Consider the following 27,654-nt stretch of genomic DNA (forward strand, 5'->3'; position numbering starts at 1 on the left):
TAGAACAAAATACTTTCAAAAGCAGGATGTCCCATTCACAGATACAGGCTATATTTTTGAATAAATCTATTACAGCCTGATGGTCAGAATAAATTGCTTTTATTTTCCTTCATTCTTCCATCACTTAACATGTCTGGATGGCTTAACTCTGCAACAGGTCTGCATAAATTAGGATATATGATGTGGGAGTGTACACATAAAAGGGAATTGCACACTCTAAATAGGTCAGGATAATCGTTCACTGATCAATACAAAAGCATGTTGTCCTTGTACACAAAATAAAGTGAAGCTTTACTCTGAAATGACAATGTCTAACCATGTTGGGATTTGGTTCCTCTGAAAGCAATGTATGTCAGCTGTAATGAGGAGAGCAACATTAGGATATCATATTTTTTTTTAAATCACAATACACTTATTATTCTGGAATGTTATAGCATTTATTTGACCAAACATCTGATAGAGTATTTGTGTGATGTGCTGTTCAATATGTATCCAGTAAAACAAAGGGTTATGAATAAAGATACGGCAGTGGGCGCCTAGACTGCACGTATTCAAACATGACACTAGTGACTAGTGGTGGGCTGTTACCTATTTAGCGCTAACGTTAGCCAGTCACATCTGTCAGCTGGAGGAACAGTAACGCTGTGACTGAATCTATGCTGTCCTGGGCTGAACTTTAGTCAAGGTGGCTGATGTTAACTGTCTGCATGCCACACATTTTAAGGATTTTAATTCTGTTCACTTCATGGTAAGTAATCAGTGTTGACACCAATCAACGTTGGCAGCCAGGGGGATTTCTCGTTGAGCAAGTCAGACAGCTAACGTTAGCTAACGTTAGCATACTTTGCTACTAGCATAGCCGAATAGCTATGGCTCTGAATAATGAGTCAATGTTGCTATATTTGACAGCCGTGAATGTATGTCTAAACCTAGTCGAAATCAAGGGAAAGTATAGAGTAACCTAAGCTATTACGAGAGGACACATTAACGTGGGATGACAACCTTTAAAAGCTAGCATTGCTAACGTTAGCGTTTATTTTATTTACATGCAACTGTCATGATTTGGGATTTCTGTCCCGGTGTATTATAAGATGTTAACTATCGTGCATTAAATTACTTACTTGGCACGGGTCAGGTTAAACGTTGACGACCTGTACTTCCCGTGTTTTGATGACAACAACATGCATGAGGGCATCGGCTAATTTTTGGAATACAAACTTGCACAGGCCAAAGACAATCCAGCCGTTTTCCTGATTTTTGGACCGCCGCTGGAGACTCTTATTCGGGGCTGAAGTGCCACCCATCTTCCTGCCTCTGTGAATCTGGAAGAACATCGCCGCCTTGTGACAAGAATCCAGCATGACAGGTGGGCAACCCCGAACTATTAAAACACCTGTACTCTGTCTGAAGGCATCATGTACGGCCCTCCAAAACTTTAATATGGACAGTGCAGAAGAAGTGGGCTGCTGAGGACATCACAGCTAGTTTGAGCTGCTTCACCAAATCCACAATAGATAATTTACTGATCGTGGAAGCTTTGTATCAGTGTCCCAGGTGTGTGTTTGTGTGTGTGTGAGTGAGAGGTGTGTGTGTGTGTGTGTGTGTGAGAGAGAGATGTGTCTGTTCTTGTGTGTGAATTTGCACAGAAATCTCTCACCAGACATTTTGCCTTTGTTGGTATCTCTGCTGATGGCTACATTCCTTGAACCTCAAGCCCACTGACTGAATGGCTGTCCCACAGTGCCCCTCTCTCTCCCAGCCTCTCTCCACCCTCTCCCTGTGTCTCCCTGCCTCTCTTTGGGTGGATAGTGAGGTCCATTGTGTTAGTGAGATGTTTATTAATGAGAGAGGCGCACACAGAGAGCAGAGCTGCTGTTGAAGGACTAATCGCTAATCTCTTTGTTAATACGGTCAATCTGCCTATGTACTAACATAAATTACTAAGAAGCCTCGAGACAGGGACATGCAAGTTGGTGTTCAGAAAGAACTCAAAGGGATTTGGGAGTTTGTTCCAGTGTGAAACTTTTTTTAAAGAATTTGGAGATGGCGTTTCTGTTTCGGCTTGACTAAGGGAGTGTATGTTTTGCGTGTGCATGTGTCTTAATGTTTATTGCAGCCAGAGAGTTGTGGATGCATGCGAGTTGGTAAACTTTGCATTTAGCTTATCTATCAAGGAATTGCGAATTTGACGGCAGTGAGTTTTTTGTGAGTATTGGTCGGCTTACTTTTCAAACTTTTTTTTGTTAAATTATAGCCATAGAATTAAGGATGTTCAGCATGTTGCTTATAGTTTTGCATGTTTGTTTTTAGCTTTGGTTAGGAGTTTTTCTGATCCTGTAAAAGGAGTAGTAGTGTGTGTTGGTGGGCTGTTGCGTGTCTGTTTGCCTGCCATGCCCTTGCCTGCGCCCGATGTCCCGGCCTCTCAGAGGCTGGCACTGGATTGTCGTACCCTACTGGACCATCGCGTTGGCAAGGGTAAGTGACACAACACCACCTCCTCTGTTCTCCCTCTGGCTCCTTCTCTGTTTCTGAACGGATCACTATTTCACAGAAAAGTTGCTTTCTTCCTCATGGTTCCATGATGTTCTACAAAAACATGTCGAGCCGCAAAAAGGAAACTAGCGATTGGGTTTGACTTGCTGTCTTGTAAAAATTGATTTAGCATATTTCATAGTTTGTAGAGGGTACTCGAACACTTGAATCGGCCAACAGAAGAAACACTGGCTGATTGGTACTTGGCACAGGTTGCTGTAAAATAGTGATTTTTAAAAAAAAAACTAATTTTTGTAAGGAAATTTCATTCATTGTCAGTCTGGGTCTTCATGTTTACTTTGATAAAAACTTTGATTGATAAAATCTGAAATGCTCTCCGTTGGGTAAGAGATGCTTAGTGATCCACAGGGAATATTGCTGATCAGCAACCGGAATATCTGGCATGTGAGAACGAGCAACACAAAGCTTGATTGAAAAGGATTTGGATTAATATTCAAGCAATGCAATATCTCACAAGATCCTTGTAAAAACTGGAAATTCACATTAAGTGTAGAGATGAATAAACCTGCTCTAAGCAGCGGATGATGGTATCGTACAGTAAGAGGATGCAGACTAAAGACGAACCGCTCAACTGAGAGCAATTTGCCACCATCTTTAATTCAATTAAGCAATCCTGATGTGGTCCTCTGTCCAGGTTCTGTGACAGCTGTGAACTTTTGGTGATTGCAAAAACCCAGCTTTATGAGGGAACTTCACTTTCTCACACCGTACAAGCCAGTTCTATCTTAGATTGATTCCAAATCATCTTTTTAAATGACGAGTCTTAAAAAAAGTTCATGCAATGTTTTCTATAAACTGATGTTTGGAATAATGGGAAAAAAGGTGAATGAACAAAAAGCTAAGTCGGCATATATTTTATTTCAAGCTCTCATCCATGCGATTACAATGACACTGCAGTATCATCGGGTTTGTGTAGTAGTGGATAATATTTCACAGTTTTACATGAAAAATAAGCAGTAAATGTGGTTATATAATCACTCAGACATTTTGGTATTCAGCTGGACAATGGAAGGAAACGTGACAGAAAGTTGCATCAGCAGAGAAGGAAAAACTGAAAGTAAATAAAGCAGGAGGCATGATGATGATGAGGAGGGAAAAGAGTGACGCCGCCACGGCGTGGATAGAGGAGGAGAAGGAGACTGCGTGGGTGGGAGGTCTTCTCCCTGTCGATCCCTGTAGTGCATATTTCTGTCATATTCTCACCCCACCCGCCCCCATTTCTCCCCTTTCTTTCTCTGCGACTGAGAAAATGGTTAGAAGCGAGGTGGGTGTGTTTGTGTGTGTGTGTGTGCCAGCATGTGAAATCTGCACCCCCCCATCCCCCCTTCAGAAGGAGCGCTTTTGCAGAAGACAAACGGGAAAATCCAAGGTCATCACGGCACGCTTCTCTCTGATGTTGCCTTTCTGCCCCCTGTGTGTGTGTGTGTGTGTGTGTGTGTGTCTGTGTCTGTCTGTCTGCACAGCGGGGAGAGTGTGTGTAATTCAGTGCATCGAGCCAGGCTCTGCACCAATCACGGTGCGCATTTTAGCTCCAAGCGCACACGTGCAGGCGTTTATACCAGCGTGAGCGGCCGGTGTGTGTGTGTGTGTGTTTTCAGTGCCTCTTGGCACAGTAGTGTCTCTGTATGACTGGAGCTACATTGAGAAAACACAAGTGTCTGTAGTGAGGGACTCTCAACATCACGATCGATGTACGGTAAGAATTACAACCGCTCTTCCACTTTGTGTGTGTGTGTGTGTGTAATGTGAAGCTGCCAGCGTTCAGCCAGTTTTCCTCCATTCTACAAACGCGTTTCCTCATAGCTGATGGACCGCAGATGTCACCACAGTGTAACGTCTCCCGAAGGCGCATTATGGGAACCTGGACTCTTGTGAAGAGTCTATTAAATTAGGAGACACCGCTTTTGAAGATGTTTATTTTTGGTAATGAGATACTTGTTTGTTTTACTCAAATAGTTTCCTTCTGTCATATTCGAGGTGGTAACGTTTTGTCTTGTAACACATTCTGCCAAATCTTGTCGTTATCTGTACGGTGGACTTTGAGACATTGTCATGAGTGTATAGATTTCTTGTAAGCCTCTCGTTTTTTGTGATTCTTCAATGTCTTCCGTAGCACATGTTAACTCCATGTTTGACAACGGGAAACGTAGTCTACGTGCTGTTAAAGTGACGGTGGTACTTTTCTGTGAAACTTTGAGATCATGAAGAAATCCCCCTTTTGGTGTTGGCGTTTACTGTCGCTCTGCTGTTACTGGGACATGTTGATAAACGGTTCATTGATTAGCACTAATTACAAATGTAGTCGGCTTTGCTTTGAGTTTGCGGACTATTGATGGAAAAAGAAAAAGGCTTTGGTTAGAAGGCTGATGAGTACAGACACTGCGTACCAGAAGAACAAGCTCAGTTCGGCTTCGCTGTGCAGCGCGCTGCTGTATGGAAACGGTTCTCTGGGCTCGAGTCCCTCGAAGCCCGCTTTCACCGCCTGTTTGACTGTGTTTCACAGAGTGTCTGATTGGCCTTGTGCCATGAGGATGTGTTGGCAGCCGGGTCTGTGCATCAGTATGTTGCTCGCATTATAACAGCCATGTTTGCTTCCACCCGTGGCAAAGTGTGTGCGCAGTGTGCATGTGTGTCTATAGCCTGAAGATGCATTCTGAGGTGTGTGTGTGTGTGTGTTGGCGTAGATTGATTTTCTGGTTATGTACGCAACACATTTGAACTCATTGAGCGACAGCTAATGTGCATATTGGTTTGGCAGTTGAATCCGCCGGGCTCATTATCTAAATATGTCCGTGCGCTCTCCTCGCCTCTTGTCCTGTTCTCTCTGCGTATATACGTCTGGTGTGTGTGTGCTTTGCATTTTACTGCGTGAATCTACGGTTTAAGGATGTTTTTTGTTTTGCTGCTGTAAAAATAGCAGGACTTGGTCTGTCTGTCTCCCCCCCCCCCCCCCTCCCCCAACACTCTTATGTAATAACACTCCTGAAGGGCAACATGCATTCTGACCATCATGAGAAGTGTCATGCATTATGCACAGGTGTACATACACAGCGTGCAGGTGGCTACATAGTGCTTAAAACCAGCGCTTTGCATGACCGAGGTGAAGGTGAGGTCTAAATGTGTATTGGCGCTTCTGTCACGCTCTCTCACAACTACACACACACACACACACACACACACACACACACACAGAGAGATCCACAGTGTGTTTGATATTCTCCTTGCAGGACTATATTTACTCTCTCTTGTCAGCCACGGGACTTTAGGTACAACAGAGCTGCTTCGGGACAGCAGATACGATACTGCAAGATGTGCCGGGCTATTCGTCACTCACTTCCTTCTGTGTGTGTAGTTTGAATATTATATTCCTCTAGATAAATTAATTTTGTCTGAGATATTAATGAGCAAATGTGGTTTGTGGTGTGCTATTGTCCAGGGCCGATAGGTGCAGCAGTACTGCAATGATCACTTGAACGTGTTTGTGCCAGTGTGTGGAGGATATTTCTATTTATTTTTATAGTGTCATGCACAAACATGTCTCACTTCCTCTCTCTATCTCTTGCTCACCCTAATGTGGAAATGTTAAGCTGAGATCCTGGGGGAAATGGAGAGTGTAATCCGTTAATGTACCAGCCCGTTGTTACAGGGATAAATATAGCGTTGTGATTGGCTGGGCTCCTTGCTGGGGTGATTTGAGGGGCTGGAGACCCCTCTGCACATGTGTGCACACGTTAATTCAGTCTGCATGGATGTGTAGCTTAGCATCGGCAATCAGGGAAAAGAGTAAGATGCGTCACATGGGCCAAAGTTCCCCACGTCTGGTGCACCAGGCTGCAGAGATGTCCTCCTACCAACAACCAGTAATCCATCGCTCTGTGTGTGTGTGTCTGTGGGGGTTTAATGCGTCAGTGTGTTTGGAGCCACTTGGTGTCCAGCCCCTAAATGTGTTGTCAGCTCGCCATGCAGAGTGGGTGGATGTCGTGAGACCCCCTGTGTGTGTGTGTGCGTGCTTTTCACCGCTGTCGTCCAAATTGTTGTCCACCCACCTTGCTGATCTCTCTTAGCTGTTTCCACACTAACCCATCATCAACACCAGAAACACACTCTTTGTTTTTCACACAAACTCAACACAACTCTGAAGCTCAGTGTTCTCTCGGTGAGGCAGCTGGAGTCATTTCCAATGGAAACGTGGTATCACAGCTCACTTTGAAGCACATTAGAAGTAAAATATGGTACTAAATGGAAAAATGATTGCAGTTGCATTTTCAGAGTTGTAACTGTAAGCAAAAATGCACAAAAAACCTGCTTTTCCCCTTTTTAATATAATTTAAACTGAATATTTTGGGGTTTTTAGACTGTTTGCTTGGATATTTTGATGAAAAAAAAGAATACGTTTATTGATAATGACAATAATCGTGAGTTGCAGTCCAATAGTGACTAGCACGTACCACTTTGAGCAACATCAGCTGGTTTTCATCAAGCCTCTGAAAACTTAGAAACTACTTTTCTGCTTTAAGATTGATTGGCGTTTGTCAAAACTGTTCAAATGTATAGTTATAATATTTATTATATAACTGCGTGCAGTTGGCCTATGCCAGCTGGTCTAAAAACAAACAAGCAATCGCAGCAACTTTAAAGAATAAGTGGCTAGGAATATAACCCACCTGTAATGGAAAATGCGTTTGGAGGGGAAATAACATGTACCGGTAAACTGCTACACCCACTGAGCTGTTAAAATGATTGTGGAGCACCACTGGTTTCCCTGTGTATACGCAATCCCTCTTCTCCTCCCCAAAAATCTCGTCCCTCTCTACTGCAGTGCTGACAGAGAGGACGGATCTGTGCTGGACAGAGACGATGCAATAAGTAGCACTGATCTGTGACTCATTCGGTGCATCACAATCCTCCTCCCCCGTCACACCTCCATCTCTCTTTCTCTCTTTAGCTGCCTGTGTCTCTGTCACTCTCTTTGTCCTCAACCCTTTCCACTCGTGGGACCCGCTGCATTTTCATTAAATCCTCTGCGACTCCTACACTCGGGCCCGGGGCCAATACAGCAAGGATGAGAGCAGGTGTTAGAGGAGAGGTTTGGTGGGTTTCAGCAGGAAGGGACAACGGGACAGAGGGAGGGGTGCAGAAGAGGCCTCATTAGTGTTTGAAGTGATGGAGGAGAGAGAGGGGCAGCACTATGAATAGACACCCGGCTGTCGGAGATAAGCCTAAGCACCAGCAGAGCGCCTGCTGTGGAGTTCAGCAGAACTTTTAGAGAGCACACCGAGGCCTTTAAACAGAGGTTCAGGGCCTAATAATCCCTTTTTTCTCTCCATTAAGAGGCTTTTCAAGGAGATGTTGTCCTGTACTGACTGCCCTCCTCCCAGGTGTAGGTCACTGATAACGCACCAGGAGGCTAGTGAATGCAGGGACTTGGCCCAGAAGAGGCCGTGGCTCGGGAGGTAGAGCGGGCCTGCCGGGGTCGGGGATTCAAACCTCCTGTCCACATGTCGAAGTGTCCTTGGGCAGCACTCTAAAGTGTAGCACGTTGCATGGTAGCTTGCTTGCCATCGGTGAGTGCGTGTGAATGGGTGAATGAGATTCAAATTGTAAAGGGCTTTGGATAAAAAGCTCTTATTCAAGGCAGCCATTTAATCTTTATTGCCTCAGTGGCTTTGCTGTAAAAGATGGCCTCCATACATACTGTACCTACAGGGCTAACCGATCGTGTTTTAAAGCCACATTGTCCTTTGTTTTAAATAATGAAGTGTGACAGAGAACATGTTGGTTTCATGGCGGTCACATTGTTATTGTTATCTGCCTTAAAGATTTAACAAAGATGGGAATGAACCAAAATATTAAACTTATTAAGTATCCTTATTTAAATCATCACCTTAGTGAAATCCACACAACATATCTATGAATGAATGAATGGACATTCAGGCAATATAAGATGGAGCTAAACCGACAATTGTTTTGATGATCGATTTATTGTTTAAGTCATTTTTCAAGCAAAAATGGCAAAAAGGAAATTGTGATTTCAGCCTTTAGGACGTTGTCATGGCATTATTATTTTTTTTACAATTTTCTGAGATTTTATTGACAATAGAAAGTTGATGATGGGATTTCAAGTGTTTTGGGTATAAATTTGTTGACTTTGCTCTATATATTCTGGTTGAAATCTACTGTACTCAGTGGGAACTTGGTTGTTGTGTGTCTTGTGAAGCGGTGTTATAGCTGAGCTCGGCTCATCCATTTGTATTAGTGAGTCAGGCACGCGGCGGCTTATAGCCTCCATTATCTGTGTGAAATGTGCACAGTTGTTTTTTTTTAATATTGAGAAAAAGATTTTTTTTTGGGGTGATTTTTAGGACGTGTAGCACAGTTGACAGCTGGTTTGGGCAAACTAATCTCTGTATTCACAGTGTGGACAGAGCTTTCCCTGGCTTTGTTGGTTGGTTCATGAGTTCTTTACACTAAATGCACCTACATATCTCCATCTACTGTATGTCGTATACAGCACACTGTGGGGCGGGGGGGGACAGCTGGCAATTTTGTTAATATCCGGTCACTATGCACTCAGAATGGGGTTTTAGTGCCACGTCAGCAAGAAATGATTCAATCTGTGCAACAGCAAAAATGAATAATGAAACGTTTTTCCTTTGCGAGAAAAGAGGGAAGGGAACTGATGTTCGGGGGGAGGAAGGGTAGAAAATATGTATTTTTTTTTTTAGCAGATTGTTTTGCTCGTCTTACCTACGTTACACTTCTACTGTCTCTATCTGAAGTGTCAGGTTATAAACCAGTCATTAGAAGTGACTGCATTGCTTTCAGCAGAATGACCTACTTTCTGTCATGTGACTCCTAAATTCATATATCCTTGTTTGGTGTCAGCAGGGAGATAATAGTTGTTATGCAGAGCTGCATAACAGGAGTCACAAATTATGTTAAATGGTGTTTTTAGAGGTTATATCTCCTTTTTTTTTGAGCTTTCTTTGTTCTTCCTTGGTCCTCTTATGACTCACCACTGCTGAATTTCTTCAACCAATCACAATCCAGCCATCTCTTTGCTGCCTAGCTTGCTTTTCTCCTCAATACAAAGTCAGAGAAATCAATCTTTAGTGTGTTGCACTTTTCTACGAGTCTGTAATCTTGTGACCACATTCTTTCCATATCTGACTACCTTCACTTTGTCCGTGTGATGTTTTTAATCTTGGACCCAGTGGTTTGACTGATGGCATCGCGCCACGCCACTGGTGATTGTAATCCAACATTTGGCAGCTTCTTGTATTATTGCAGGGTACTAAATGACTCTGCAGTTTAGCGGATGCTTGCTATATTTCCTTGCCCTGACGCAATGAAAGCTTGTGATGGACGTCTGTCCGTCTGTATTCTGCAGCTCCCCAAGAACATCCCTGCTTCTCTGCACTCCAGCCGATCATCTGAACCTATCACAGCGGGCTATAAAGCTCAGCACCTAATAAACATGAACCACGTGTATATTTATATTCAAGTGTGTCACTTAAACAAGGCCCTAACATTAATACTGAGACGATTGTCCGTACTTGCCGTACCCATTATTATTTTATTAGCTGCAGCTGTGGTTTCCTTGCTGACGAGCCAATTTGACAGTCGTTACAGCGCCACATGTCTTTTCATTTATTCTTTGGTTGACCTTTATGTTCTTGCTTTTCATCATTGAGTGTCCCACCAATTCCTTTATGAGGATACAGTATGTTGTTAATGTGAAGCCATTATTGGTTGCTGCCTTAGACTGGCTGTATATCACCGATTAGTGTCAATAACTACCAAACCTACAGTATGTTACCCAAGAGGCTGATTTAAGACGTACGTTATTACTTTGGCTCTGGTGAATAGTGCGACAACAGAGAAGGAGCAGAAAAGAAGACTTTCTTGCGCATTGTTTGCATTTGTTTTTATTGCATTTCTGCCAGTCATGTTGCAAGTGTAACTGAGCATCTCCCTCTGCCTTCCCCCCCCGCCATCTCTCATCTTCCTCAGGGGTTTGTGGTTGTTGCGGGGCGCTCAGGCCTCGGTACAAGAGACTGGTGGACAACATCTTCCCAGAAGACCCGGAGGTGAGAAGCTCGACTGTTTCTTTTAATAATGCCTTTCTGAACCCTAAAACAAGTATATTTATTGTCTGAGGTCGATAATGATTCCCCTGTTGTCTGTGTGATTGTGTACATCCGAAAAATCCCATTGGCGCTTTGTTGGGGGAACCAGGTTGGCCTACTTAAGTACGTCATCCCTGCAGCACTTTATTAAGGTTAATTTCGACAACAGTGCGCAACAGAACGCATATTTGAGAAAATGCGCTGTACCAGATTTAGCTGGAAGCTTTTTGGTCTGTAGTCCCTGGAAAATGAATATAAACACAGTGTTGTGACATTGTCTGAGATTTAAGGAAGAGTGAGATAGAGGTGATAAGAAAACCGCCTCCATACCGAACTATCTACTTTAAAGCTGTCTGTATCAAACCTCAGCTCACCGTCTGAGATCTGATCCAGATGACTCATGAAGAGAATCATTCGGGTGGAGAAGAACGAGACGGTTTGTCGCAGAGGAAACTTTTTTTTCTTTTTGCCTCTTTGCTACCGCAGTAACCCACTTTACCAATCACATCCGTGGCCAAGTCTGCAGCATACAGGACGTACTAGGACCAGCAGACCTCATTTCCGTGCGCGTCTGGTCATTGTACTCCCAGGGCTGCGGAGACTGTAACTAACTGTATCCCAGCAGCTGGGGAATAACGAAGCCGTCTGATAACATTTACATAAAAAAAAAAAAAAGAAGTGTCTCACTGTGTGAGCCTGTGGATGTGTTTTGTACACAGTTGCTATATTTCTGTGTTTCTCCCAGATAATTGGTGGTAAGGGGCACCACAGTAGTGTGCATTGCTAGTTTCATATAGTTGCGTATGCTTGGATTTTCATCATTAGGAAGAAATTACAAATTATATTGCTTAAACTATTGGGAAAAAAAAGCCTGCACTGGATTCAAAGCCACAGGATGTTTTAGAATCGCCCGGTGCTGACCTCTAGAATAAGCCGCTGACGTGTGGAATTGGCCCTTTTTTGACTTGAAAGGGCCGGTGCAACTAATAACATTAACGAGGCCCTCATTTCACTGGGGTGTGCCAGGAAGCCGTGCCAATGAGCCGGAGTGCACAATAGGAAAGCCCCGGGACGGTTAAGATCTTACATTGGCCCAAAAGGCAGTTGATGCTACATGTAATATGAGGAAAAAAACCACAAGTGGAGAAATGAACGGTGGCTGAATTCCATTGAACTGCTTCAGTTCAGGCTCCCGGTGTCGTACATGCCTGCTCACTGGCGTGACTTACTGGAGTGCTTGAATAGACCGTTGTAAATATAATTAGTAATACCTGTGCTTTTACTAGTCAGAATGGGATTCCTGCTCGCATATTCCCAGCTCACGTTTCTCTCGCGCGCTCTCTTTTTTTTTTTCGGGGGCATTTCTGTAAATGATGAATGATGCTCTGCCCGTGTATCACGGTCAGTATTTTTAGAGCCACGTTGCATTGCATAGCTGTGTTGCTACAGGATGCTTGGAGTGCATAACTCCCAACAAATCCTCCCTGACCAGACTGAAGAGCAGTGAAGTGGGTCAAGGGGGAAAGTAGGTGGTGAAACTTTGTGAACTAGATTTACTAATACAATTTGGGTTTTAAGGAGAAGCACACACTATTGCATCAGACATGTTAATAACAGTAGTGGAACACATTAATTAATCATGATCTATTCACCCTGATTTAGTGCAAAATGCCACTGATGTTTTTTTTTTCTCAGTGAAAGCAAACGCCCGTTTTGTTTTAATCAGCTGCTTCTTTGTTTAGTTCACATACCAGACTCGTGTGCGTCTCCTCTGACCTGAGAGTGACTGATGTTTTTGTTTTGGGTGTAACAATCCTCTCCGATTCTAAACCATGCAAATGAGACACGAAAGTCTTCTTATTGTCTCTATCTTGTTGTCCCCCCCCCCCCTTCCTGTCTCCCCTCTGTCTCCCTCCTAGGATGGGCTGGTGAAGGCCAACATGGAGAAGCTGACATTCTACGCCCTGTCGGCTCCAGAGAAGCTTGACCGTATCGGAGCCTACCTGTCTGAGAGATTGTCGAGGGATGTGGCCCGACACAGATACGGGTGAGCGTCAGTCATTCAAAACGCATCAAGATTTCGTAAAAAGCATTTCGGCTGTCTCAAGAAATACTGTTTGCATATTTCTTTTGTATTGTTTATTCTCTGCCACACGTGAACTTAACTGATTTAAATTCAACACAGTTGAAGTGAACGCATTAAAATGGTGATAAGAATCTAAAGTCATCTTGCTGGGAAGTAATGGATGGTGCACAGATTAGCCTTTCACGATAAAGATTTCCACTGACGGTCCACCAAAGAGCTTAAGATGCTTTAAAGACCTGTCGAAAGGGATACAGGTCTCATGTAACCCACATGCAAACAGTTTTTATGCCGCTGAATTTACACCAGATACGTCTGTGTTCTTTACACTTTTCTGGGCATCAAGGGTTTCTGTACACTCTGTACTTACTTAATATGCCACAGGAGTTGATGTTTTTTATGACTCATGACGAGAACGCTGTGACGATTCTCGCCAATGCAAACAGCCTGCACAGAATACATTTACACTTGGCTGAGTCCGGCTGAAATCTGTTCAATATGCGACTTTCCATAGTTCTTCTGGCAGAGCTTATCACATTTATGTTTCTGTTGCTGTGTGCAGTTAGACATTTAGAATATGCATATATCCATATCAGATATCCAAACAGTTGTCATTGCCTACAGGGTTAATGGCGTCATCCAGATGTTTCTGTGTCTCTTTCCCCTCCTGTTCAGGTATGTGTGCATAGCCATGGAAGCCCTGGACCAGCTGCTGATGGCCTGCCACTGTCAGAGCATCAACCTGTTCGTGGAGAGTTTCCTCAAGATGGTGCGCAAGCTGCTGGAGTCGGACAAACCCAGCCTGCAGATCCTCGGAACCAACTCTGTGAGTTTACACGACAATATTACCAGTTTAGAACAAAAAACTAACATTTTGTAGCTTTTCTGTCCATCAGTTTATGACGTTGATGAGTATCCTCTGATGTGCAGCTATCGGCGCTGTTGGATGAGCGGAAATGAGATTAGCTGCAGAACCACAGCGGCAAAGCTCTGCAAAGATTGACGCGTCACGCCAGCCTCTCACGCATAATCTTCATGCTACCAGTCTCCCTTGCACAAACTCACGAGTGTGTATTTAGGACAAATGCAAAGGCCCTATACTGATCCATTCATACACACACACACACACACACACACACACACATCAGTGCTGCGTGTAATTAATTGTGCATCACTAGTAGTCAATAGTTGAGTTTTGCAGTATGTGCTAATTTAACGCTTTGCATTCAGAGTGCTTGTTGTTGAACACGGTGACGATATTGATTGGGATTAGTTTTGCTGTAATTGCAGAAAATCCCTACTGTACAAACACAACCTCGGGCTTCCTCACACACAGAACTATACATGTTCTGTATTTTTCAGTGCAAGCTAATGCTGTACCAGACCAGTGTCAGCGAGAGGTGACGAGAGCAGATTAGAGAGTTTATCGCCACAAGACTCCGCCGGGTTTTCTCTGACCTCAACCCTTTCTTTCCCTGCAGAGCCCTTTCTAACACAAGCCGACTCTTCAACACATCTGCACCCGAGTTAGTGTTTCTGTCAGCTTGCTTTATGTGATGTGATTTAAAAAAAGAAAAGGAAAAAAAGACTCCGGGCAGGGGTTAGTTTCTCCCGGTGTGGCCTTTTGTCACAACAAAAGTGTTCATAATCTCATCTCTCCATCCTTGAGGCTCAAAGCTTTCAATCAGGTAGAGAGCCCATTTCAGCGGAGTCGATACATTGATACCTAGAAGCTGCCCAGTATACCTGCTGGTAACACTGGACAGCTTCAGCAATTAACTGCAGCAACTGAGCACAGATGTAGTGATGGGATCACGTCCTTTAATTAGCTCAAGGGTACTTCTTTTCATTACAAACCCACTCCAAACACTCATTTTGTGAGCAGGAAATGGATTCACAAGGGGTTTCTCTTCATTTGCTCCATGAATTCCTTTTTATTCCTGCTTGTTTGGGTTACTGCACTAGTCCAGCCTGTGTTTCTGAATGGGGGATTTATGTACTTTAATAACCATCTGCTGTTTGTTCTTGCTTCAGGTAGCATCCGTTCTGTCGCGATCCTAAAGAAATCCATTTCATCATTTATTAATTGGAGGGTGCTGTGAAGCTAAATGTCAGTGACATTTTCTGGCCCAGTGGGAGCCCCCCCCCCCCCTTTGCCCTCACTCTAATTGAGATGTTATGGCCCTGTGGTTTAACTTTATCCTGTGAGATATTCATCATGGGGATTTAGGCTTAATTCATTAAGGAGTTTTTAATCAAATTTAAATAATCTCCCAACAAACTAGAGCCTTTTGAGGAGGAGACTTTTCCTTCAGTTTGACATGAAAATGTATTTTATTTTTCTCCCTTCTCAGTTTGTGAAGTTTGCCAACATAGAAGAGGATACGCCATCGTACCACCGCAGTTATGACTTCTTTGTGTCCCGCTTCAGTGAGATGTGCCACTCTAGCTACGAGGACCCTGACATCCGCACTAAGTGAGTGGACAGATGCTTGATAGCGCTAGAGGGAGAATTATGAAGTACTTTCTGTTTTTCGACTGCTCCATGAAGTCTTTTTTTTATAGATTACCACTCCCTCTGGACACTTACATCTTTCTGATCCTGTCTTCTGAAAATAGACAAAGTGACATCTTTGAACGGTTAAATGTAGAGCTGCAGAATTTAAGGGTAACAGCCAAACACTGAGGGATCCAGACTTAAAACCTAGATAAAAATAAGATTTCCTAAATATAAATCATCCATTTATAGATTCGGTTACCCGTCAAACGATGTCTAGTGCCTGACACCCGCTCTTCTATTTCTGTTACCTCCAAGGATCCGCATGGCAGGTATCAAGGGCCTGCAGGGTGTGGTGAGGAAGACGGTGAACGACGAGCTGCAGGCCAACATCTGGGACCCTCAGCACATGGACAAGATCGTCCCCTCTTTGCTTTTCAACCTGCAGAGCGGAGAGCGCACGGAGAGGTGAGTGTGTTAACAAGGGAGATGTGAACTGATTGGGTTTTTATATGTTGCTGTTCATCAGACCTGTAAAACACACTGACCTGAGGTGAATACGGCCCTGGTGTTAGCGTGTCATCTGCACACATCAGTCACCCTGCAGCCGACCGGTTTAGTCTTATGTTAGGCCATATTTGTCCTGCAGCATCCAAGGACAAAGACATGGCAAGAACAATTTAAAGAGAACGGGGGAGAGCTTGAAGAAAAAGAGTGCAATGGGTGGAGAATAATAGCATCACAATTTCATTGAGAGCTAGAGGTTGCCAGAGTCTGGAGCCTCCCTTTCTTGGCAGTATTCCACATACTGAAATTCACTTTGACGTCAGTGCCGAGATCTGAAGGTTAGGGAAGCAAAAGGGGGAGGGCAGAGAGAAGAACATTTGACGACTGGGTGGAGGGGGGAGATAATAGAAAGTACGGTGATGGAAATACGAAGCTTATTGAAAAGAGAGCGACAGATCGAGAGACAGACACTCCAGCAGAGACACAGTTCCCTCTCAGCTTCCCTTCGCTCTCTCTGTGTGTGTGTTATGACGCCGGCCCCTGCTGTGCATCCTCACTCATTAGCATCCATAAAATCCACAGCAGTCGGTACAGTCTAATTAAACTCACAGATGGTGCATTTTTCTCTGCATTAATCCCCATGCACGCGTTACAAGTTAATTTAAAGATCAAACCAGGGCACAGTTTTAGTCGAGCCCTCTGACAGCTGAGACAAATTTCTGTTTTATTTCTGGAGATACTGACGTACTTCAAGAACAACTGCAAGCATGATCGGCTGGTTTTAATGAGGTGTTCAGGTACCTGCAAAAGCTGAATGTCCCACGGGCATTTTTTCCTCTCGCCGTTGCCTCAGCAGAAAATGTGAACAGAAATGGTCCTTGCCTTTTTAACATTACCACCGCCGCAGACTCAAAACCTCCCCCCGTGAATTGTTTGATGAAAGCAGATGGGAGGTCAGATTGCTGCAGCCAAATAGGCTTTTATGCTGATTTGCTCTCGTTTCCAAATCATTCGACAAAGCTACGCGTCTACTGTGGGTGTGTTTTTAGAAGCACTTTGTAACTGCTTTGTAAACATTATTCGTTACTGCTGAACAAATGCGCAACATTTTAACACCAGCAGCTTATAACTCACCTGCGTTTTCCACATTGGCAGCCCTAAAAGAAAATGGCTACATTTAAGATTTTGCCCTTTAAAGTGAAACCGGTGTCGATGTCATTGTTTTTTATAGATTTGACGTAAGTTAGAGAGGCAGCACGCAAGATGAAAGAGTGAGGCGGTTAATAAATGATGCCGTCATTGGCGGACCACCCGAGGGTTGTCATTACTAAGATGGCGTTATAGTGAAGGTTTTAACTAACTCTGCATGAGACGGGCTGGTGCGAGTGGCCACACACACCAACTTAGACACGGACATGTCTCCTGTTGATGATAACGGATGCGTTCACACATGCCGGCTAACGCAGGCGTCCTCATTCTCACTGTAGACAAACTGCTGAGGGAAGAGTAACCTCGGGCGGGAAGGCTGCAGTGACATGGCCGTCCAGAGAGTGTTTGTGCAAGAAATCTAATCTTTGTGGAAACATTAGTGTTATTGAATCAAATTGATTTCAAGCTCCTGTCCATTCTCTCTCTCTCTCACTCTCACTCTCACTCCCCCCCCCCCCCCTCTCTTCCCCCTCCCTCCCCGACTCCCCCCCCCCCCCTGCTCTCTTTCCCCTCCTTTCCTTCTCGTCTGCTTCCTCACCTGCATTGCTCCCGACCAGCCGCTCCCCCTCTCCGCTGCAGGCGTCTGAGAAGGAGAAGGAGAGCCCGGTGGAGCTGACGGAGCGCTGCTTCAGGGAGCTGCTGGGACGAGCCGCCTACGGCAACATCAAGAATGCCGTCACGCCGGTGTTAATGTGAGACCACCTCTACTCAACTCTTCTATCCTCTTTCTGGGATTCCTTCCTTTTATGTGTTGTTTGTTTGTCGCATTGACTGAAACGGAAGGAAAGGATGCATGTTAACGCCGCGTTGCTGCATATTCATCTGTGCACTGATTGGCATGACGGGGCGCGACAAGGTGAACGCAAGGTTACATAGTTGTTCCAGACTAGATGTGAGTGCATGATTTGCAGACGGGATGTTTTGAATTGTATGTGACTGCATTTATGTTGAGGTCTACCTTGCAAGGTTTTAATTCTTGCAGCTTTATCGTGCTTCTGAGGTCATCTTCTGTGGTGTTTTGATTTAGCTGTGGATGTCCTCTGTGATCGTCTGTCTCGCTCTTCATCTCACGCTTCCTCCTTCTCTCTCTAGTTTAAATATGTACAGCTCTATTGTTCTTTCTCTCTTTCTTTTTATCTGTCTCAGCCGGTTCCCTGTATCTCTCTCTGAGCCCCAGACATCAACTATTCCTTTTTGACTTTTCATTTTTTGTCTTTAGTGTAGCCACCTGTTCTTTGCCCCTCTTGGCTTCGTTCCCTGCACCTCAGCTGATGTAGCAGGCTGACGATATGGTTTAATTTTCCAATAGATGTTAGATTAAAAGCAAATTAGTTTCAGAAATCTGCTGAGCAATTCTGCGGATAAAATATTTCAGTATTTCTACATGAGTCATGCACTTCCAGGAATACTGCTACAGCTGCATTCTTTTAGTTTGGATCCAAGTTGTAATGCCTTTATTGATTGATTTTGTTCTCCAACATCCATCTGCAACTGTAGTTACCATTTGCTTGTGCAGTTATATATTACAGTTGTATTTCTTTTGAAGACTCTTTATCTATCCAATTCATTTTTTCTCTTAATTTTCTTTAAATTGATCTCATTTTTGCTGAGTGAGACCAGCTCTCGTCCATCCATCACTGTCTCCGTCTCTGACTCCTCCTCCTGTCTTTCTCTGTGTACTTAAGGATTCAGTAGTAATGATCTTGATCATGTTTAATGGATGTTGTTACTGATTGTTACCATTGATAAGGTTTTCCATCTTACATCAACATCCTGACTACATTCAACAATGAAAGACGGAGTCAAATGCCCACGTTTCTATAAACTCTTTACTCATTGATTGTGAACAGTAAACATTGCAGTGTATATATACAGCATTTTCTCTCTATCCCTTGCTGCGCTCCATTATTACTGTGACTCTATTATGACATCTTCTGCATCCTCCTCATCCCTCCCCTCCTGTCTGTGTTCCCTCAGGCATTTGGATAACCACTCTCTATGGGAGGGAAAGACCTTTGCAGTGCGTTGCTTTAAAATTATCATGTACTCTATCCAGGTGAGTGATTTTAGTGCCTACGTATCCACAAACACCTCTTCCTCGCCTCTTTTATTCTGTCGTTCACCTTGTTGACCATGAATCCAGGTCCAAATAATGACAACCTGAAACATCATGTGTGATTCACTCACCATGTTTTTTTAAATCTTTTTTTTAATCTCGTATGTGTGAAACATGTCTCCAGTATTCATGGGGGGTTTACAGCCAAAACTAGTTTTATAAAATAAACAGAGCTGGACACATAAAGGTAAAGGATAGACGGGACTGTTAAAATAAGTTTAGTGTGTAGAAATATTCTGTAAATATATATAAAAAACATGAGAGACTAATAATACAATATAATAAATGGTTCATATACAAGTCAAGTGTTCTGTAAGTTGCAGTGTTCCCTCTGCTTCTTCGTCATCACCAACAAAACAAAACACGCCTTCCAGCATCCCACACACACTGGGATATGAACCTCAGAGCCATTACATGCCGAGCACTCAAAATATCAGATGACACGGATCACTCCACTTCACATTATTGCCGTCTGGTCAGATACACAGAACACTCGGCAACCTCCTGCCGTAGCAGCCCTGAACAATCTGCCTCAGCTGAGCTGAATGAGTGCATACGTGACGATTTAGTGTATATCTGAACGGTTTGTACGCCGCTATTTGTATATCTATGTTTCTGTGTACTGGCTGTGGAAACAAACATCCCCCTGGGACAAAGAAATCGAATCTAGTCGTCTGCGTCTCCTGGTGATCCCATACAGAGCTGCTGCCGCGCCAACTAAAAGCTCTGCAAAACATTCTGGTTGTATGAAAAGCGGTGAAATAGTTACTTTCCGAGAGTTTCGAACTTGTACCCAGAGAGCTGAAAACTGAACAAACAAACAAAAACAGAAAAAGCACAACAGAGTGCAACGCCCATGCTGCCATCTTGTATTTTTCTAATCTCGCTTCATTCATTCCTTCTCTCCTAGTCCCAGCACTCTCACTTGGTAATCCAGCAGCTCCTCGGTCACCTGGACGCTAACAGCAAGAATTCAGCCACAGTGCGAGCTGGGATAGTGGAGGTTTTACTGGAGGCGGCCGCCATTGCAGCCAGCGGCTCTGTAGGTGAGGAGATTAACACACTACACACACACGCATATACACTCTTAAATTACAGGCTCGCGAGTTGTGAGTGGCATCATGCAGTCTGGAGCCCCTGTCGTGTGTGTGTTAGGGGTGAACTAGTCTTTTGATCGTTCACTTGTTCGTGTTTGCAGGCCCCACCGTGTTGGAGGTGTTTAACACACTGCTGCGGCAGCTCCGCCTGAGTGTGGACTACGAGTTGACCGGCTCCTATGACGGCAGCACCAACATCGGCACAAAGATCATCAAAGCTCACGAGGAGAGGCAGCTGCAGGAGGCTGTCATCAGGACCATTGGTGAGTCTCGTGTGTGTGCGTGTGTGTGTGATCCTGTCTTGCAAAGCCTCTCTCTCTCACACACACGCACACACACGCACACACACACACACACACACACACACACACACACACAGTTTGTCTGTGATGATTATGTTTACCTCTGTCTGTATTCATGCCTTTGTGTACATGTGTGGGTTTTGTACAGACTAGTGCTCATCTTCTTTCTTCCGCACATATCTCTCTTTTCTTTCCCTTTGCTCCAAATCCTCCTCCTACCCATCTGTTGCCCATCTCTCTTTCTCTTTTAGGTTCATTTGCCAACACTCTGCCGACATACCAGAGGTCAGAGGTCATGCTCTTCATCATGGGCAAGATCCCGGTCCCTGGGATTCACCCAGCTCTGCCCTCCTCAGGCTCTGGGTAAGTTAGTCACTGCTCTCATTGTGCTACATATGCACAAAACCGAATGCTGCATGTGCTCATGGAATCCTCTATTTTACTCCATTCCGTCCTTCAGTCAACTGTACTTTGTAAACCTGAGTGGTGGTGAATCAAAGGGTTTTAATTTGTATCTGAATTTGTTTCCATCTCCAGACCCGAGGGTACCAGGATGATTCAGGTCATGTTACTGAAGTCCTTGGTCCAGGTACGTTTTCAGCCTTGCGTTATTAATAATTCAAAATGGCAATCGGTTCTTCGTGTGGGTTTTTACACCGCTTTAAAGTGGTTTATATAATAGTGCTACAAGCTGTGTAGTAAATTCAGTCCAGTCCGAGTGACATTTCAGCTGATAGCTGTCGTCTATCAAACTTTATCTCGGCATACAGCTCTTGTGTTCCACAAACCGTGTGTGTTTGGCAGCACTCTAATGGTCTCACAATTCTTTTAACCTCGTCTTTCATTTCCCTGCACAGCTTCACGTTTGTCTTCCCATGATCTCATCCGAGGAGTGTTCGCTCAGCACGGCTACCTTTCTGGTGGTCTCTTTGAACTAAACCCTAAATATGTGTGCTTGTGAAAGCAACCATCCGTCTATCCAGATGGATTAAAGTATTTTATGTCGCGTAAACCGAATCAAACATCGGAATCTCGACATGCAACAGATCGAAAATCAGTCAGTGGCCTCTTCAGACTTGATCTGACAGTTACATGTATGAACCTGGTGAACCCTCTGATTATGTGTTTTAGAAATGAGTTGTAGCTTGCAGGCTGTAAAGTGTGATCGTTCATCTCTCAGGTGACGGCCGGTTTCCAGAACACCAACATGCTGACGGCACTCCCCACCTCTTTCCTGGAGCCGCTGCTTTCCTTCTCTCTGACGGAGGATCCAGAGATTCGGCTGCTGGTGCTCCAGATCCTTCTCAGTCTCATCGACAGGCACGACAACACGCCCAAGTTCTCCGACATAAGGTATGGACAGCATACACAGGAACATGGTGGTTCTGCGTTTGTGTTGTGGAGCTTCATTTCTAGTGCGTTGGGTGCAATGGAAGTGCGTTAATCGCTGTGCCTTCTCTCTACGCAGCATCATCTCCGACATCTCTGTGCTCAAACTCAAAGTGGACAAATGTTCCAGACAGGACAACTTATTCATGAAAAAGGTACGCCGTCTGGCCATTTTAGAGCTGAGTTGTGTATCATTTGAATTCAGTATTAAGTTTAATTCCCTGCCAATGACAACAAAAATATACAAATCAAAAAATCCATTACACATCAAAGTGTTGTTTCTGACATTTGAAAATACTTGTGATGCAGAAAAAGTAGCCACTTAAACTCTAGAGCGTCCTCTCATCCCGCTGACAGCACGGCCAGCAGCTGTATCGACACATCTACTTGGGCTGTAAGGAGCAGAGCAGCGGCCGGCAGCACTACGAGTCGCTCTTCGCTCTGTTGGGTCTTCTCAGCGTGGAGCTGGCTAACGAAGAGGTGGTGGTGGACCTCATTCGCCTGGCGCTTGCCTTGCAGGTACTGATGTGTCGATGTAATGTCGATAACCTCCAGACGCAGTTATCCGTGATCAACTTTTTATTGAATATGTGACATGATGATCGTTTTACACAGGACACCATAGACGAGGATTCTTGCACATACAAACGATATTTAAAACAAACTATATACATGTATAATATAGGTCTATACACATTATATCAAAACAATGTGGACTGGAAAGAAAACCAATGAGCATGTTACAAATAGTGGATGCACACGCTTTATTAATTACAGCTAATGATTTTTCTAAAATTATTCAACCATAATTTTTTCGATTAAGGCTCAAAATCTCAAGATGAGTGGTAAAAATAACAGTAAATAAAGCCTATATATATTTTTTTTTATATATATATATATATATATATATATATTTTTTTTTTTTATATATATTTTTATGTAAAAAAATAAATAAATAAATAAAATAACACAAGATTAAGAGGTGGGAACAGTCAAAGAGTCCTAACAAGGCTGAGTGTATTTGAGGAAGTTATTCTGTACAAGTTATGGAGACTGTGTGTGCTTGAGGTCCTCATGCAGGGGGTTATACGTTGAAGCGCTCCCTGCTGATGTCTCTCTGTCTCCCGTCAGGACCTGGCTCTGTCCACCGACGAGGCTCTGCCCGTTTTCAACCGCTGTGCTGTTCATGCCCTCGCTGCCGCCTACCTCAACCTCATCTGCCAGCTCACCACCGTCCCAGCCTTCTGCCAGCACATACACGAGGTCTGGCCTGCGCTCCTTTGTTTATATATAAATATGTGTGTGTACAAGTGAATACCAAGAACCTCTTTTTAATACAGAGCCTTTTCCATCTGTCCTGCAGGTAATTGAGGTGAGACAGAAAGAAAGTCCCTACCTTTTGCCCGAGGACGTCTTCATTGACAATCCGAAGTATGAACCAGCCTCATTTAGTTTTCCTTTCTCCCAAACTATACCATTGCTACATTTGATATTTTTATATTTCATAATAGTCGTCAGCCTGTATACTGTATGTATATCACTGCTCCCTCTTTCTTCCCAGGCTGCTTTCTTCACTGGAGAAGGTAGAAGGAGATGTTTTGTTCCTCCAGTCGAAGATCACAGAGGTCCTCGGAGGAAGTGGTTATAACACCGATAGACTGGCTACGCCTTATGTCCCTCAGTATACTGGTAATGCATCTCTTTTGTTCACATCGAGTTCAAAATACAGCTGTGTATTTGAGAGGAATTCTCAAAGTGAGAAATGTGCTCCTCTCCTCAAGTAAATAAATAAGAATAATGTGTGTCAGCTTGCCGGCGTGTTACAACTTTGTGTTGGTGATCAGGGCAGAGCTCTGAGGCCTGTGCCTGGATCATTGAGTTAAAAGGTCAAGCACTCTCTAACTTAGTGTCTTTATGGTGCCGCTTCACCTTTTATAGTAATTGTCAGATCATCAAAGGCTCCGTCTTATTCGATATGGGTTTACTCAGGTTTTACAGACTCAATAAATGCATCAGACATTTAAGAAAAAGAGAAAACAGGTCTGTGCTCTCTTTCCAGATGAGGACCGTCTGTCCAAGAGGAAGAGCATCGGGGAGACCATCTCACTGCAGGTGGAGGTGGAGTCCAGGAACAGTCCGGAGAAAGAGGAGGTAAAGAGATTTCACGCTCCAGAAATCAAATGTATCCCCTTTAGGGAAGTTTAAAGTACCTTGTTGGATCATCATACACTACGTTTTTCTTGTTCTTTTCTCCAGAGGACACCAGCAGAGGAGATCACTTTTGAAACCCTGAAAAATGCCATCGGTACGTCCTTTTTAAAGTATTCATGAAATGACATTGGACTGGGGGTGATGTGGTCTGGTGTGGGAGAGCAGACGGGCAGCTGAGTTCTGGATGTATTGTAGCTTGTTGATGGTTTTGGTGGCTGAGCCGTACAGAATGCTGTTGCAGTAGTCCAGTCGAGAGGTGATGAAGGCGTGGATGAGTGTCTCAGTGGCTGAGGAGGAGAGGGAGCGGCGGAGACGGGCGATGTTTTTCAGATGAAAGAAGGCGTTTTTTTGTGATGTGATTGAAGTTTGGCGTTCGAAGGAGAAGGTTTGATCAAAAATGATTCCGAAGTTACGGACATGTTGTGGAAGCAGGAACAGTGGTGCCATCGATGCAGAGGGAGAAGCTGTGCTGTGATTTGGGGACGATGAGGAGGATTTCAGATTTGTCGCTGTTGAGTTTAAGGTCTTTGAGGCACTTGTTGGTGGTGGGGGTGATGGATTTGGTGGAGATGGAGAGCTGGGTGTCGTCAGCATAGCAGTGGAGATGGAGACCATGGTGGCGCATGATGTCGTTACATTACAGTCATTTAGCAGACGCTTTTATCCAAAGCGACTTACAATTCAGATTCTATCACATTACACCGTAGGCACAGCTACGGGAGCAATTTTGGGGTTCAGTGTCTTGCTCAAGGACACATCGACATAAGACCCTCTGATTGAAGGACGGCCCTGCTCTCCACTTAGCCACAGTCGCCCAGGTAGAGGATGAAGAGGAGGGGGCCGAGTACTGAACCTTGAGGGACACCTTGAGAGACAAGGGGATGTGTCAGACTTGAATTTATTGATGCTAATGAACTGTTCACGGTCGGAGAGGAGTAATTTGAACCAGGAGAGGGCTGTGGCAGTAATGTGGAGGGAGGACTCAAGAGGGGAGGAGGTCGTGGGTGACTTTGATCGGGGCGGTTTCTGTGCTGTGATGAGATCTAAATCCAGATTGAAAGGGTTCATACAACTTTCCTTTACTGCAGTGAGAAGCACTAACGCAACATTGTCACTTTCAATGTACAATGCACTGCAGCGCAGAGCGATGTTGAAATGCAAATGTTGTTTGTGTCTCCCTCTAGTGGACAGCGTGGGCATGGAGGAGCAGGAGAGGGAGCGGAGGAGACAAGTGGTGGAGAAGTTTCAGAAGGCCCCCTTCGAGGAGATAGCTGCCCACTGTGGTGCCAGGGTACAACGAGAACACTTTCCTTCTATCTGTGTTGTTTATTTTAAACAGTTTTTCTTGCTTCAGCTTTGTACTATTGTCTCATATGATCTGCTTTTGTCCTGTCTAGGCCACACTACTGCAGAGCAAACTAAATCAGATCTTTGAGATTACAATCAGGTAAGAGGTGGTGCTTTGGGAATAAAATGTGATACTGACTAAGATGATGAAGGTGTTTTGAACTCGCGCTGATGCTGACTGTTTGCTCTTCCCATTCAGACCCCCGCCCAGCCCGTCTGGGACCATTTCGTCAGGTTATGGCCAAAGCCAGAGTCGATCTGTGCCCATCTACGAGATGAAGTTTCCTGACCTCTGTGTGTACTAGACCAGGAAAGCAAAGTCACAGAACTGTTTCACATTTGAGGGGGCGGGAGGGATTTGGGAGGGGCAACCGATCCTCACTGTTAAGCCATCTTTGATCATGGAGTCAAACAACCACAGGGTTGTTTGACCAACTCGAGAACAAGCCACTTCTTTATTAACTTAGTTGTCTGGGAATATGTTTCCCTGTGATAGCAGCCAAAACAAGCCTGCTAATGTCAATACACGCAGCACTAAAGGCAAACGTGGATTTTCCCCTCAGCTCTCCTTAGATGTCTGTAGAAACTCCACTGGTTGGATTTTCAATTTAGAGATTGCAGAGAACTGTGAGGGGAAAATCTGAGTCACTTCTGTGGCTTGAGAGTGAATTGACTTGTCGCATGTCCTGTAACGTCACCTTTTTGATAGCACTGCAATTATTGGACATTCTTTTGACCAGTTTGTCCCTTACAGGGTGCCATACTATGATCACAAAATTAAGATTTAGTGATATTGATATTTTATACCTTTTTTTTCTTTTCTTTTCTTTCTATTGTTTTCATGGCCAGGAAGAGCTAATGTGAATTCGATGCATTTTAATTGACCTGATCGTGTATGTTTGAATGAAATATGGATATATATACATTACAAATATGAAGCTAATCCTTCCCATCGCCCATGTTGCTCAGCTCTGAACATCTGTCTTCAGTGTTCAATGCTTTATTCTTTTTTTTTTTTTTTAGTTTTGCCTTTTAAGTGTTCAGCCAAAAGTACTTTTTCTTTCACGACAGACATTTATTTCCTGCACCTAGTTTTTGTTTTTCTTCTTCTTCTTTTTATTTATTCTAGCCGTGGTTTAAATGAGAGAAAACTGTCAAGCTGTGTGCTATCCTCCCAAAGTGAGTGTGCCTTACAGGTGACTCAAGTTAAAAACATACACAAAAACACACACTTGCGCCACAGTCATGACCACACTAAACTTCTCAAGTGTTTACTGTGATGTTTACCTGATCAAACACTAGATTATTATGAATCCTTTATTTTTCTCCTGTCCATATAAATGTGTATATACAGAGAAATATATAAATCTTTAAGCTGATGTACAGAGTAGGGAGATTTTTCCGTGTGTGTGTGTATGTATACTGTATATTTATTCTAATTTTAGACTGCCACTGCACTAATTGTGTCCATAAGTAAGGAAGAGAGCTACTTAGTGTTCAGATACGTTTGTTAAATTCTCACATAGATAACCAGCAACACATGAAATGAAAGAGTTGAATCGACGAGGGTCTGAACAGCCCACAGTAGAAATCGACATCATCTCCAAATCAGTAGAACGCAGAGTCTGAAAGCGTCCCGCTAACGAATCCATGAACCTGAAATAATCAACTTCATGAATGGCCACCGATGTCGGGGACAGGTTTTTAGCAGCAGCAGCAGCATCGTGACCTGTATTGTTGCCGTTATATTCTCAGTCCTGCTGGAATACGTTTTGCACTCTGTTTTTACGCCATAACAGCTGCTGCGGCCTCCAAGCAGCGCAACCCGTCTCATTCAGCAAGATTCAAACAAGTCTAAAAGCCATTTCGTGTGCATGTGTGCACATACACACAGGTATAAAAAAAACACAAGGTATAATGGCAATAATGTGCCACTGGCCTGGCTAACACAGCTCAACCTTTTGGTAGCAGACTCTTTTTTTTTTTTGTGTGTGTGTTTTTAAATTGTGCACTCTTGTTGCTGTGCTGTGGTGGTCAGTTTTGTGATGTCGTGAAGAGACCGACCCTCCCGCTCCTGCGCTTCTGTGAATTCACGGCGACGTGAAACGCGTTGCAGCCAGCCTTGTTCAATGTAGACTGCAGTGTCTGGTTTGTCCCTGATTGTCATGTGTCACAGTCCAGTTGGTTGTTCATTTTATTGTTATTTTACAGTGT

The 27,654-nt window shown here is 43.9% G+C and overlaps 1 protein-coding gene across 2 annotated transcripts; it reads left to right on the plus strand.

Moving 5' to 3' along the window:
- The first annotated feature begins 630 nt into the window (after window positions 1-630).
- On the plus strand, window positions 631-25,764 carry efr3bb (EFR3 homolog Bb). 2 transcript variants are annotated; one of them, XM_079290452.1, is made up of 24 exons: window positions 631-748; window positions 1,227-1,366; window positions 10,567-10,643; window positions 12,602-12,729; window positions 13,441-13,591; window positions 15,120-15,241; window positions 15,581-15,730; window positions 17,536-17,670; window positions 18,956-19,034; window positions 20,005-20,140; window positions 20,293-20,454; window positions 20,745-20,856; window positions 21,031-21,082; window positions 21,674-21,846; window positions 21,962-22,037; window positions 22,240-22,401; window positions 23,014-23,145; window positions 23,246-23,313; window positions 23,444-23,571; window positions 23,942-24,033; window positions 24,139-24,187; window positions 25,278-25,384; window positions 25,491-25,540; window positions 25,640-25,764. In XM_079290452.1, exons 2-24 carry the CDS (start codon window positions 1,360-1,362, stop codon window positions 25,743-25,745), a joined length of 2,454 nt encoding a protein of 817 aa, XP_079146578.1. In that variant the 5' UTR covers window positions 631-748; window positions 1,227-1,359; the 3' UTR covers window positions 25,746-25,764. The 2 variants fall into 2 exon arrangements, with proteins under 2 accessions (XP_079146578.1, XP_079146577.1); XM_079290451.1 differs by lacking the exons at window positions 631-748; window positions 1,227-1,366 and adding an exon at window positions 2,368-2,475.
- Window positions 25,765-27,654: the final 1,890 nt, after the last annotated feature.

The sequence above is a fragment of the Melanostigma gelatinosum genome, assembly GCF_949748355.1.
Source record: "Melanostigma gelatinosum genome assembly, chromosome: 19".
NCBI classification, from domain to species: Eukaryota; Metazoa; Chordata; class Actinopteri; order Perciformes; family Zoarcidae; genus Melanostigma; species Melanostigma gelatinosum.

Excerpts from the sequence above, each read along its gene's own strand:
- efr3bb (XM_079290451.1), top strand. The coding sequence starts at position 2,391 with ATGCCCTTGCCTGCGCCCGATGTCCCGGCCTCTCAGAGGCTGGCACTG. Across the intron at positions 15,242-15,580 it reads GACCCTGACATCCGCACTAA|GATCCGCATGGCAGGTATCA; the intron begins GTGAGTGGACAG and ends GTTACCTCCAAG. Across the intron at positions 20,141-20,292 it reads TGCAGCCAGCGGCTCTGTAG|GCCCCACCGTGTTGGAGGTG; the intron begins GTGAGGAGATTA and ends TCGTGTTTGCAG.